This window comes from Vulpes lagopus, chromosome 8, assembly GCF_018345385.1.
Source record: "Vulpes lagopus strain Blue_001 chromosome 8, ASM1834538v1, whole genome shotgun sequence".
Taxonomy (NCBI): Eukaryota; Metazoa; Chordata; class Mammalia; order Carnivora; family Canidae; genus Vulpes; species Vulpes lagopus.
This window is the reverse complement of record NC_054831.1, coordinates 31,855,539-31,867,613: the sequence shown is the minus strand read 5'-3', so window position 1 is coordinate 31,867,613 and position 12,075 is coordinate 31,855,539. Positions and strand designations below refer to the sequence as shown.

The 12,075-nt window shown below is 38.4% G+C and overlaps 1 protein-coding gene across 4 annotated transcripts in view; it reads left to right on the top strand.

The window, feature by feature from the left end:
* PALLD (palladin, cytoskeletal associated protein) overlaps positions 1 to 12,075 on the top strand; it is a 400,423-nt gene that overhangs the window by 209,738 nt on the left and 178,610 nt on the right. For all 4 annotated transcript variants that reach the window (XM_041766121.1, XM_041766120.1, XM_041766123.1 and 1 more), the window contains one exon: positions 31 to 373. In XM_041766121.1, the coding sequence (XP_041622055.1) occupies positions 31 to 373 (343 nt within the window). The remainder of the gene's footprint in view (positions 1 to 30; positions 374 to 12,075) is intronic.

Genomic DNA, 12,075 nt, shown 5'->3' with positions numbered 1-12,075 from the left:
TTATTTTTCCCTCTCTCTCCACATCCTTAGCCAACACTGAAAACTGTAACTATGACTCCGTGGGAGAATCCAACAATGATCACTTCCAACACTTTCCACCTCCTCCTCCAATCTTGGAGACGAGTTCCTTTGAGTTGGCTTCAAAGAAACCATCTGAGATCCAGCAGGTGAACAGCCCTGAGTTAGGACTCAGCATGGCAGCCCTTCAGATGCAGTTCAATTCTACGGAGAGGGAAACAAATGGAGTCCATCCCAGCCATGGAGTAAATGGACTGATTAACGGCAAAGCTAACAGTAATAAATCTCTTCCAACACCAGCTGTCTTGCTTTCACCCACTAAGGAGCCACCACCTCTGCTTGCCAAACCAAAACTGTGAGTATTTCTGCATGGTTTTATAATATTTTCCATACCCCTGCTAAATTGCCTTTCTGGCCAGGGAAAACTTTTTGCCTGGACTCAACTATATGGCAGGTTGCCTTTTCTGCAGGCAAGTTGTCCCTAGCTGATGTGACCTTGCTAACAATGTGAGGGGTTGGGTGTCCTTCAAAAATATAAAAGATGCCTAAAAATAAAGAAGGCAAATGAGAAAACTTGGTTAAATCTACCCTTTGCTAAAAGCTATAACTGGTTTCAGCTATAAAAATATCTATTCGTGGTGTGGCCTTTCCAATGTATAGCAAGGATTTAGCCACTCCCCAGAGGTGATTGAAAAGGAGACCTACTTTGAGTTTGTTATTAAAAACATTTCCAAGTGTTTTGAATTTAAGAATCAGGAAATCTGACAGAGATAATCCTGGGAAAACTGAAAGCTGAGGTTAGAAATTCCGTGTGCAGAACCTGGGGAAGAAGAATGAAACCAGAGATAACCAGGCTCCTCAGGGAGAAGAGTGCCCCACATAATACAGCCTACTTGGCTTTGGAATTCCATAGAACTGCTTCTTTTCATGAATACCACCTTCATATTTGATATCCATTATTTTCTTAGGATGATAAACCTTCCATGAGCTGTTTCCGTTGGCACCACACAGTGGAGAGTTGTTATGAATGGAGCCATTACAATGTCAGAGAGAGGCAGAAATCAATTAACTCAGTAGTTTCTATCATAGCATAACAGACCTAGAATTACTGCCTTGATAGAGGTCAGTGGAGATGTCAGAATCGTATAAAATGTCTACTCTATGAGGTCACATTTCCATTCGAATGAATTTACCAGAATCAAGGAGTTATTGCTTCCCTAGTACTGAACAGCCTACTCTTCTCCTGTTATCAGCTCATTTGTTAGAAATGTTAGAATGTATAAGATGTCTCAATTAGAATATCTTACCTTTGCACATCACTTTGTTTATTAAGTGATTTCATGAGCCTCGTTAGACTAATCAAATACATCAGCCACAGAAATGTCTTAAGTTAGCAAATGGGTAGACAACTTTAGAAAAAGAAACTTCTGGACAATTTTGTGTTGAATTCTCAAAAATCTGTCTATTACTGCCTCACACTTAATTTTGCATTTTGGCCAAACTTGTTTTTCAGGCAGCTAGGCTACTAGTGGTGTATACAGTAGTGTAAAAGATACAGGGTGAACATTTAATACCTGTGTTCCAGCTCCACTGAGATGCTGAATAGGTAAAATGAACTGAAAAGTGGCAGCCTTAAAAGAGATTTAGACCCTGGCAGCTCCATCCCAGAAATTAATTGTCACTGCTGTCTCCTTTTATCTTTGTATTTTGAATCTGTATTTGTAGGGCTTTTAATGAAATGAGGGACCTGCTCTCCTGGGAAAGACTTTTAATGATGAGGACTTCACTGAGCTATTGATTAAATGAAGTGTATCTACCATAATGACTGTCATAAATTATATATAAATCACGGGAGAACAAACATGAAGAGCTGTGAACAGGCGTTTACAGCCCTTCTTATCTCAGGACTTTCAGCAACTTGTTAGCCCATGGCTCTGCTTTACAGGGATGTTAGTATGTGTGATGGGGGTGGGGTATCTCTACCAAAGAGTTCTGAGTTCAGTGACATGAGTAGCTTAGGGGTGCTGGGGTGGCTCAGTTGGTTGAGTGTCCCACTCTTGATTTCAGCTCAGGTCATGATCTCAGGGTTGTGAGATCGAGCCCCATGTTGGGCTCTGTGTTCAACAGAGAGTCTGCTTGAGATTCTCCCTCCTTTCTTTTCCCCTCCCTTGACTCATAGATACACATACTTTCTCTCTCTCAAATAAATCAATTAAAAAAAAAAGAGTAGCTTAAGTTTAAAGAGTGACAACTGTGATTTGCTATTAGCCAGATTTTCAATACAATGTAAGGTATAGAAAAATGGACTTTATTGCTTACTCTCCAAATAGAGGGTTTACTCTGCTTCATGAGGAAATTTGGGGAAAGGCAAATCACCTAATAATAAAACCTGGTAGCTTACAAGTAACATTACTTACACCAAGTTTTACCACTGGTTGTTTTTTTTTCCCCCCAAATCTTCATGTGCTTAAATATATTCTCAGAGTATCACTTAATTCTTTTCATATTGTATTAGTACCTGCTGTTTACTAGGTAGAAAATAAAAATATGTGATAACACTTTCAAAATACATATTTTAAAGTTTTCTTATGAGGTATAATACTTTCTTGGATTTGTCTTAATTACAAAGTAAATGTATACTTGATGTGCCAATTCAAACAATACAGAAGAAATTAAAAAGTGAATGCTATTTGCTTTTCCTCTTCCATCCTGCCTTTTTGAGGTTGAACCAGTGTTACTGGTTCAGTCTAGTCTTCCAATCCTTTCTCTATTGTCATGGTCTTTTCTGAAAAGGTTTCTCATTGTTTTACAAGTGAGCCATTGATAGAGGAATGCTTCATCATTCCATTGAATGACATCTGTAATAATTTAGAATGGCATTGAAATTACTGACAAGGACTACAGACAGATAACTACCAACTAAAATTCTTACACATGTCTATTCCTTTTTCAGACATTGGAGAGAAAATGAAATTTTGCCTCTTACTGTTGGCAGTTAAAAAGTATGCATTGCTCTAATCTTTTTCCACTAGCCTGTGATTTTATTCCCTTTCAAGAAAGGAGAGGCTTATATTTTGGGGCTATATTTTATGGCATTTCATTCTTCTGAATCATTTGTAATCAGATAAATAGAAAACAATTTGGAGGGGGTAAATAGTAGGAATCAAAACATTTACTCTTGGAATAAATTAACCCAAAAAGCATGTTTGACTCGTCAGATTCCTTTCTTTTTTTTAAAGAAGTAGTTTTGTTTTTTTTTTTTAAGATTTTATTTATTTATTCATGGGAGACACAGAGAGAGAAAGACACGCAAGCAGAGGGAGAAGCAGGCTCCATGCAGGGAGCCCGACTTGGGACTGGATCCCCGATCCCCAGGATCACGCCCTGGGCTGAAGGCGGCGCTAAACCGCTGAGCCACCCAGGCATCCCAACTCGTCAGATTCCTAAGGAATTATCATTTTCAAAAAGAAAATCTCTGCATTTTTTCTCTCAATAGTTGCAGTACTGATGATGAGAAGAAAAAAAAATCAAAGACTAAACTGGAAAGATAGAAATATCATGAATTGTTTTCTTTAGCAGTCATGATCCCTTATATCCCACCTGAAGTCCTCACCAGTAGCTTTGCAGCCTCCCAGACCTCCAGCCGAGTCCGCCCTACCTGTCCTGAGGGCCAGTTTCCTGGCTCAGCATCCTGCTGACGTCCACTTCAGTTTCTGCGTCTCGCAATGTCTTCGTGTCAAATACCGTCCCTCAAGTAGAAGTTTAACATGATTCAATAGGCTCTTCAGTAAGTACCAGATGCCATGCACATTGGATTTTTGGCATAATGTTACCACTTGCGGTGGGAATAGAAGTGCACTTAGAACACTACACAGGAAAAATTCCTAAATGAGAGTTATGTGTTCGATACTCATAATCTTCTATGACAGTGCAAAGAAAAGAAGCAACATGGTGCTGAAGTCCTAATTCTTATCAGAGAAAAAGAGAAAGGAATAAGTACAAACCTACCTTAGGAACTATTTGTTACATTGTTTTCCTTGTTGGAGTACACCAGATAAGTCTGTTGCCTCCCACTCCCTGCAAATTATGTCTGAAGATTCAAAATAAACATAGGGCTCAGTTTGTGAATAGGAAAGAAAATCCCTGTTTCTCTTTATTCCTGCCAAAACACAGTCCTTCAAAGGCATGGATATGTATGGGATCCCCAGGAATAAACCCTGGAAGGAAGCTTTGGAATGCCAAATTTAGTAGGTGATTTGCAAAACATATAGTAAAGCGTGGTTGTGGTCATGTTTTTCCGCTGAGCTCACCTCCTAAATTAGACCAAACAATATCTAAATAACATGCTGCTTTCAAATCTCATTTGCTTCTTTGTTTTTAATATTCTTCCTGTCTTGTGGGAGGGAGGGAGAATATAAACCTGTGGAGAAAGCAAAATGAGAAGCCAAAAGGGAGATTTCTGAAGGGCGAACCAACAGGCAAGTCCTCGCACCCAGGAAAGGACAAGTCAGCAGGTAACACGATGCACACTTGCCACTCTGGTGCCTTAGCCTGAGAGTCCATGCCCTTTGACTGGAGGAATGAGAACGAAATGTTTCCAGAATTTTTAACATGCTTAATCAACAGCTAAGCTAGATATGGATTTAACTCTTTGTCCTGGTCTTACTGCTTTCTCTATCCCTTGCCTCTAAGGAGAAAGCATCGTCATTTCCTATCTGAAAAGGGTAAAATGATTTCAGGCTGAATCGGGCTTTTGGAAATGATGGCATTTCATTACCTTCATCTCTGTCTTTCTCTTTCCTCTCAGTCCCACCCTTAGACACCTCATTGTTCCCACAGCTCTTGTCTCAAGAGAGGGGCATGTCCTAGATGCTCATTCATACTGAGGCCCTGGGGGTTTTGTGTGTCACATCAGCGCAGCTGTGGCCTGACGAAGGGAAGCGGTGTCTTCAGCCCTAAGTGATCATCAGCACTGTGTAAAATCAGAGACATAGCCTCTCACTGCCTGTGTGAGAATGAGTGAGGATGGTGTATCGGAGAGACCGAAGAGGAGGAGAGAGCAGCCCATGTCCCTCTCTTTAGCAGTGTTTGAACTATGCCCAGCTTGCTATATTTGGAAGTTCCTTAAGGTTTCCCCCACACTTCAAGCACAAGTTGTTCCTTGGCCTAGAATGTTCTACTCCCCAGAATGTTCTACTAGTAGCTGGCCTCTTCTGGCTTTCGGCTCCCAGCTTAATGTCCCCACCTCCCCTAACCACCCAATCTAATGCTAATTCTCCAGCTGTTAAACTTGGCTCTTCTCAATAAATCATCCTCTTTAATGACCGCATAGCATGTAACTCTTTCTGATAGCTTCCTATTGACTTCTTGTTAGTATGTGTACTGCTTTTGCCCCTCTATTATAATGCGAGCTTTTTAAGAATAGGAACCTTGACCATTTTTCACTGCCTTTTCACCAGGACCTAGACCAGGGCTGACATGATCAAAAACATTTTTGAATGAGTGAAGCAGGAACAGACCAATGAAAAGGAAGAGCAAGCTCTCCTACGATTAGAGCAAGCCTGTTTGTTCCGTTTAACCTCATACCTAGATGGACTGAGATTTTTGTTTTCAAACCTCATCAGTTCCAGAGTTTTCCTACTTAATCATACTTTTCCAGCTGACCTCATTTACCTTATACACAGAATGATATGAAGAACTAAGTAAGAATCCCATGGAATAGAATGACATTGGAAAAGTTTGTTCAGCCAAGTTACTCAATTTGGGGACCCTTTCAACTCCTCCTCCTTTTCTCCTGTGTTTCATTAACATTTTAATTTTTTTTTCATTAACATCTTACTTTAAAATATCATGGAGAAAGTGAGACATTTGAAAGGTCTGAGAGGACATTTTCCCTCTCTAGTACATACTTGGAGTGTCAGTTGGCCACAGTACAATCAAACCGCTAGTTCAAGGTGTGTGTACTTGACATGTTAACACTCCCATCAGATGCCAGACTTTTGATGAAAGACTGAGAGCTTCTGTGCTACTCCCTTCCTGTCCTGTTGATGTTGGACGGCTGCTCGAACTCCAACATACGGCTTGGTCAGTATAATTTAGAGAGTTGAACATTTTTCCATCCTTTAACCTCTACTAATTGCTTCTCCCTCTGCTATGTCTCTACCTCTCTATGTGTGTCTCTCATGAATAAATACCCTCTACTAATTGGGATGCAAGAACTCATTATATCACTGACATTAGAATATAAATGGTTTCCTATGTTCTGTAAACCTTACCTTATAGGTTTAACACACAGGCAAGGAGAGGATAAGCACAACAGTTTGAGGCAAAATAAGCAACGGAGATTGAAGAGGTATAATCATCAAGCAATTATAGAGAGGTCTTAAGTGTACATAAATGTGTTTAAAAATCTAACACTTTTCATTCACTATTAATTGAGCATCAGCAATGTGTTGGGTGCTGAGGACACACAGATGAAAAAGACAAAAGCATTACCTTTGAATAATATATGATTTAGTGATCACTAAGATCATATCGGCAAGAATACACCAATGAATTCTACACATCTTTAAATGTTATGTAAATGTTGTAGGCAAATGACTAATTCCTAAGTTAATTTCAGTGCAACCCAGTTGCCTTCTCTTCCTAATTTAATATTTGGAAGATAAGCCATTCTGCTTTTGATCCTGAAGACTTAATAGGCAGCGACTTCCATTTCTGGTTAAATGGTTTTTGTTATCTGCTGAGTCTAGTCAAATAACAAAGCAGTCTAATAGCAGTGAAAGTGCAAGTTATGGAACGAGCAGGGCCTTCAAAATAATATTAGGGCAAAAAGAGCAGAATGCAGTGTTTTCAATTTGTTATAAAGTCACATCTATACAAACACACGCACACATTCACCAAGCACATTGGAGAATGGTGAATAAGGAATGTAGGTAAGATCATGGCCTTAATCTTGTAGCACCTGGCCATGCATGCAGATATGGGCTCTTCATAAATACAACATGATGATGACTATGCATTAACAGTGTTGGTGTTGGATCACTGTAAAAACAACCCTTCCCTGAAATGGAAAATTCAATCAAGGAACTTCCTGAAGTGTGAAACTTTTAACTAAGGAATAACATTTTGATATATTCTTCCTCGTGATTTTTTTCATGTAAAAATTGGCTCTGATACAGTGTCGCGTTCTTAGATATTAGAATAATAGTACTTTGCTGTGCTAGTTTTTTGGTGAATATAATGTTTAATTACATTTCCAAAAGGAGGTTTAGTCCTTATTTTTATGGCTGGTAGTCTTATTTTGTGTCCAAAATATAGTTGGAAATACTTACAGATACCCCATGTGCATTCAAAGATGGTCCTCAACCATCCATAAGAAATCCTATATGTGCATCTCAAATAATAGATGCTTTCCATGAAAGAGTAAAACTATGGTGCAATATTTCTTCAACATTTCCGTCTCATCTTGCCTCAGTATGTATGAGAGCTCCTTTAGTGATTACAAAGTAATTTGATTAAAGTCCCTGCTGGGTAGTGGCCTTTTGGAAGGGCCAGGGCTCAGCTCAGAAATCAGATGGAGCCATATATGAGCAGTATGCTCAGAGATGATGCTTGGATCTCATGTCAAAATAACAACGTAGTGTTAAGCCCCAGAAAACTAGAAACAATTGTATGTATATACAGCTTAATATCAATTTTATGAGAAAAACTTAAACCAACTAAAAATGTGTGTTTTTATTAGAAGGAATTATATCAAAATAATACCATTGGTTCTTTGGTGGAGTTTTGAGATTATCTTTTCTTGTTAAGTAGTCCTGATTTTTCAGCTTTTCAACACTAAGGTTTATTACATTTGTAATTACAAAGTATTATTTTGAAGGAAATAAGCACTTCCAATTCTGTTTGCACCATCCTCCCTTCTGCATTTAACCTCAGCTCATTCTTCTTTTCATCATAGATGCTCCCTTCTCCATAAGAGTATCCAAGTTCAATTTTGAGCACAGTTGAAAGCAGAATGTTCTGGTACTGAATATTCTCACTTTCCCCAGTTGGAGCTTCTCTCTTCTAGAAGCCAGTGGCTTCAGGATTCCATCTGGGTTTCTAGGACCCACCTTTGGAAGCCCTCCTCAGAAAATGTCCTAAACTCCAGAATGACTTTGCTTCTCCATGAACACTCTAACATCCCCACACCAAACAAAACTCCCATTCTTTCAATTGCACATTTCAAAAGTGACAGGAATAAGATAATTTTTCACCTTTAAGTTGAAAATAAGCCAACTGTTTTTGAAGATTGATATTTAATGTATAATCCATACGAGGCCTTCCACAGGAAGGAGGATGAAAACTTTTCCCTCAGAAGAAGCAGGGAAGGGGAAAAGATGTAGGAACAGAAAACTGAAGTGCTAAGCCAAATAACAATATTACCAGTAAGATATATGATGAAGACATTTGCTGCAATAGGAAGGATAATTATGGTAAGTGTGAGATTAAGAACAGTGAAAAAGGCTGAAGAGAACTCTGAGAGGTGATCAGGATACCAAGAAAGGAGTGCCATGCCATTTCCTAGCAAAAGTGAGAACACATATTAGAGTCAGTGAGCATGTTTTGTGACTTTATTTCAAACATAATCTTTACTCTGAAGGGAGGAACTGGCAAGATGGGGATGCTATAATATTTAATGTGATGATCCTTGAGAAGTGTCCTCGAAATCCTCATCCAAGCAGTGTGTGGCATCAGAAAGGAAAGCAGAGAAAGGCAGATCAGGACTTAAGGGGGAAAGAGATAATGACTCAAGAAAATGGCAGTAACAGCAAGAGGGAAAATGACTCAAAGGGAGAATGAAATGGGAAGATAGGAAAAAGGAACAGTGGTTATGATTAGAGGACTCTGAAAGTTCAAAATCTTAAAGGCCCTCCAAGTGCTGAAGGAATTTAAGACATTATCTGTTTGAGTGGATAGTTGAAGTGGAAGTTAAGGTCATAGCAGTAGAGGAAGTGGTCAAGGAACCATGAAGTTAAGATGTTAGAAAGAACTTAACATGGATGGTGGCCAGAAGTGATGGCAGGAAATGAAAGGCTAAATGGTAAAGTCATTGAGAAAAATGAGGAAATGGCTGAGCTTGTTGGTGACAACCAAGGAAGAGAGAGTGATATAGGTGGAGCACACAGACTTCAAAAAGGAGCAGATGTTGGGTGAATGACGGGCAAAACTGTTGTAATAGCTTTGGAGACAGGTGAGCATGCAGAGCCCTCCATGCTCAGAGAAGATCGTGATGAAGTTAGTAGCATCATCAAAGAAAGACATTTCAGTTAAGACAAAAGCATTTTTTTAATTAAAAAAATTCTTTAAAAAGATTTTATTTATTTATTCATGAGACACACACACACACACACACACATACACACACAGAGAGAGAGAGAGAGAGAGAGAGGCAGAGACACAGGCAGAGGGAGAAGCAGGTTCCCCACAAGGAGCCGGATGCAGGACTCTATCCCAGATCTTGGGATCACGCCCTAAGCCAAAGGCAGACACTTAACCACTGAGCCACCCAGGTGTCCTGACAAAAGCATTTCTGATGAGAATAGAAAGTGTCCTTGTTGGTTAGAAACAGTCAAAGAATCCTGTAGACAATAGAAGGAATCAGGAGAAGGATGACAACCAGGGAAGGGAGAACAGGGAGACAGCTTTAGGGGAGATGTTTGCATCTGAAGAGGTAAGATGAGAGGATGAGAGAACGAGAATATCCTGGAGGATCACTTGCTGTTATTTCATGAAGATTATTTGTAGTTAGAAGCTGATAGAGCCATTTCCAATATAATTAATGTCTTCTGACCTCTGGATGTGAAGGTTCCCACTGGTATAATAACTGCCTGCTCTGTTTGTTTCTTTTTTTTCTTTCTTTCTTGCTCCAGATTGCTGCTTATTTTTTTAATTTAACTTCCACTTCAACTATCCACTCAAATAGGTAATGTCTTAAATTCCTTCAGCACTTGGATGTTCTTTCTTAAGATTTTGAGAGTCCTCTAATCACAACCACTGTTCCTTTTTCCTGCCTTCCCATTTCATTCTCCCTCTGAGTCATTTTCCCTTTTGCTGTTACTACCATTTTATAGTTGCTAACTTTTTCTATTCAAGGCAGACCTTGAATTGGGTTTTTATTGAACAAGCCTATTTCCTATATTTGGATATTTTGAACAATTGTTCTCAATTAACAGGTCTCTCATCCATATATATTGAATTTCACTTTGTGTCTTCAACTTTTACTACTGGAGAATTTATTTCTTATACTTCAGGCTAAAAATATGTGAGGTTGCCAATTTTTTACCATTGATTTATTTTTTCTGCTAATGTGTAAGTTTTTCATTCAAACTAATATATCACCTAATGGTGAGAACATTAGTAACAGGGAGGTTTATTTTAGTTGGTTTCTATTTCATGTGTAAAAGCAGATGATTCATTTTCTCAACAAACCTAAGAATGACTGCTTCCTTACTTGACTAAAATTATGATTATACAAACCTTCTAGATAACAATGGAATCGATGTAGATTTTTGAAAACCTTTCCAAAAAAAAAAAAAAAAAGAAAAGAAAACCTTTCCATATGTGGAAAGGTATTAAATATGCTTTCATTTGGTTTTAAGAATAATTCATATATTAAGCTAATTCAAGAAACTGTGCAGATTTTCATGAAACAGGTTGGCTGGTTAAATCACTTATATGTTAAGCACATAAGTTTGCTTCATTACTCAAAAGAGAACTATAAATTAATTGCTGAATCTCAAACTTTGGTATACTAGGTTCATGTCTTCTGACCTCTGGATATGAAGGTTCTCACTGGTATAATACTCCCTGCTCTGTTTCTTTTCTTTTCTTTTCTTTTTTGTCCTTTCTTGCCCCAGGTTTCTATATTTTTTAAAATTTAAATTCAATTAATTAACATATAGTGTATTATTATTTTCAGAGGTAGAGTTCAGTGATTCATCAGTTGCATATAACACCCAGTGCTCATTACATCCTGTGCCCTCCTTACTGCCCATCACCCAGTTACCCCACCTCCCCTCCAGCAACCCTCAGTTTGTTTGCTATGATTGAGTCTCTTATAGTTTGTTTCCTTCTCTGATTTCATCTTGTTTTATTTTTCCCTTCCTCCCTCCATGCTCCTCCATCCTGCTTCTTAAATTCCATATATGAGTGAAATCATATGGTATTTGTCTCTGACTGACTTGACTCAGCTTAATCCCTTTCTAGTTTCATCCCTGTTGTTGCAAAAGGCAAGATTTCATTGTTTATGAGGGCTGAGTAGTATTCCATTGTGTGTATATACACCACATCTTTATCTATTCATCTGTCGATGGACATCTGGGCTCTGTTTCTGAGGGCTTTTGTTAGTATGTGCATTGATTGTAAAAGGTTTTTGTTGCTGCTCAGAGGAAATGCCCCAGTAAATTTATCCATCTACTTAATTTCTGCATTCACATTCCCACTGTGTTTGCTCTACCACATCTCAACTCAGAAACCTTGAGAATGTATTTGCTTTGTGCCCTGCTCCATTTCATGGCATTCTTTAGGTCTGTTTTTTATTTAAATGGAATGATGTGGGTATCTACAGTAGGTAGCACTTAAGGGATTCCAGTGCGAACCTCCTGATGAGAAGCTAGTAAAACCAAGGAGTCACTGACATACTATCTAGATATTTTTACTTCACTATGTCAGGAACCAAAAAGAGTAGGTGCAGCTATCTAGTATTCTTTTTCCTCATAAGAGTTTATAAATAGGTCAAATACGGGTAATTATATGCCTCAGCTATAATTTTAAACTTGCTGCTTTCCTAGTAATTGGCATTAAATATGAAGGTTGTGAAAGATTTCTGGAAAGACCACAAAATATTTTCTTGTCTTCATTTCTTTCTTTGTTGAAATAGTTCATATGCCATCTGGTTTCAGGAATGTATCATTATATGCAGTGTTTGTAGCAAAAAAAAAAAAAAAAAAGCCATAAAAGATGGCCTGAGTACAATGCAGTGCAAAGTAAAAATGTTTTTTGTTCTCTGTACTT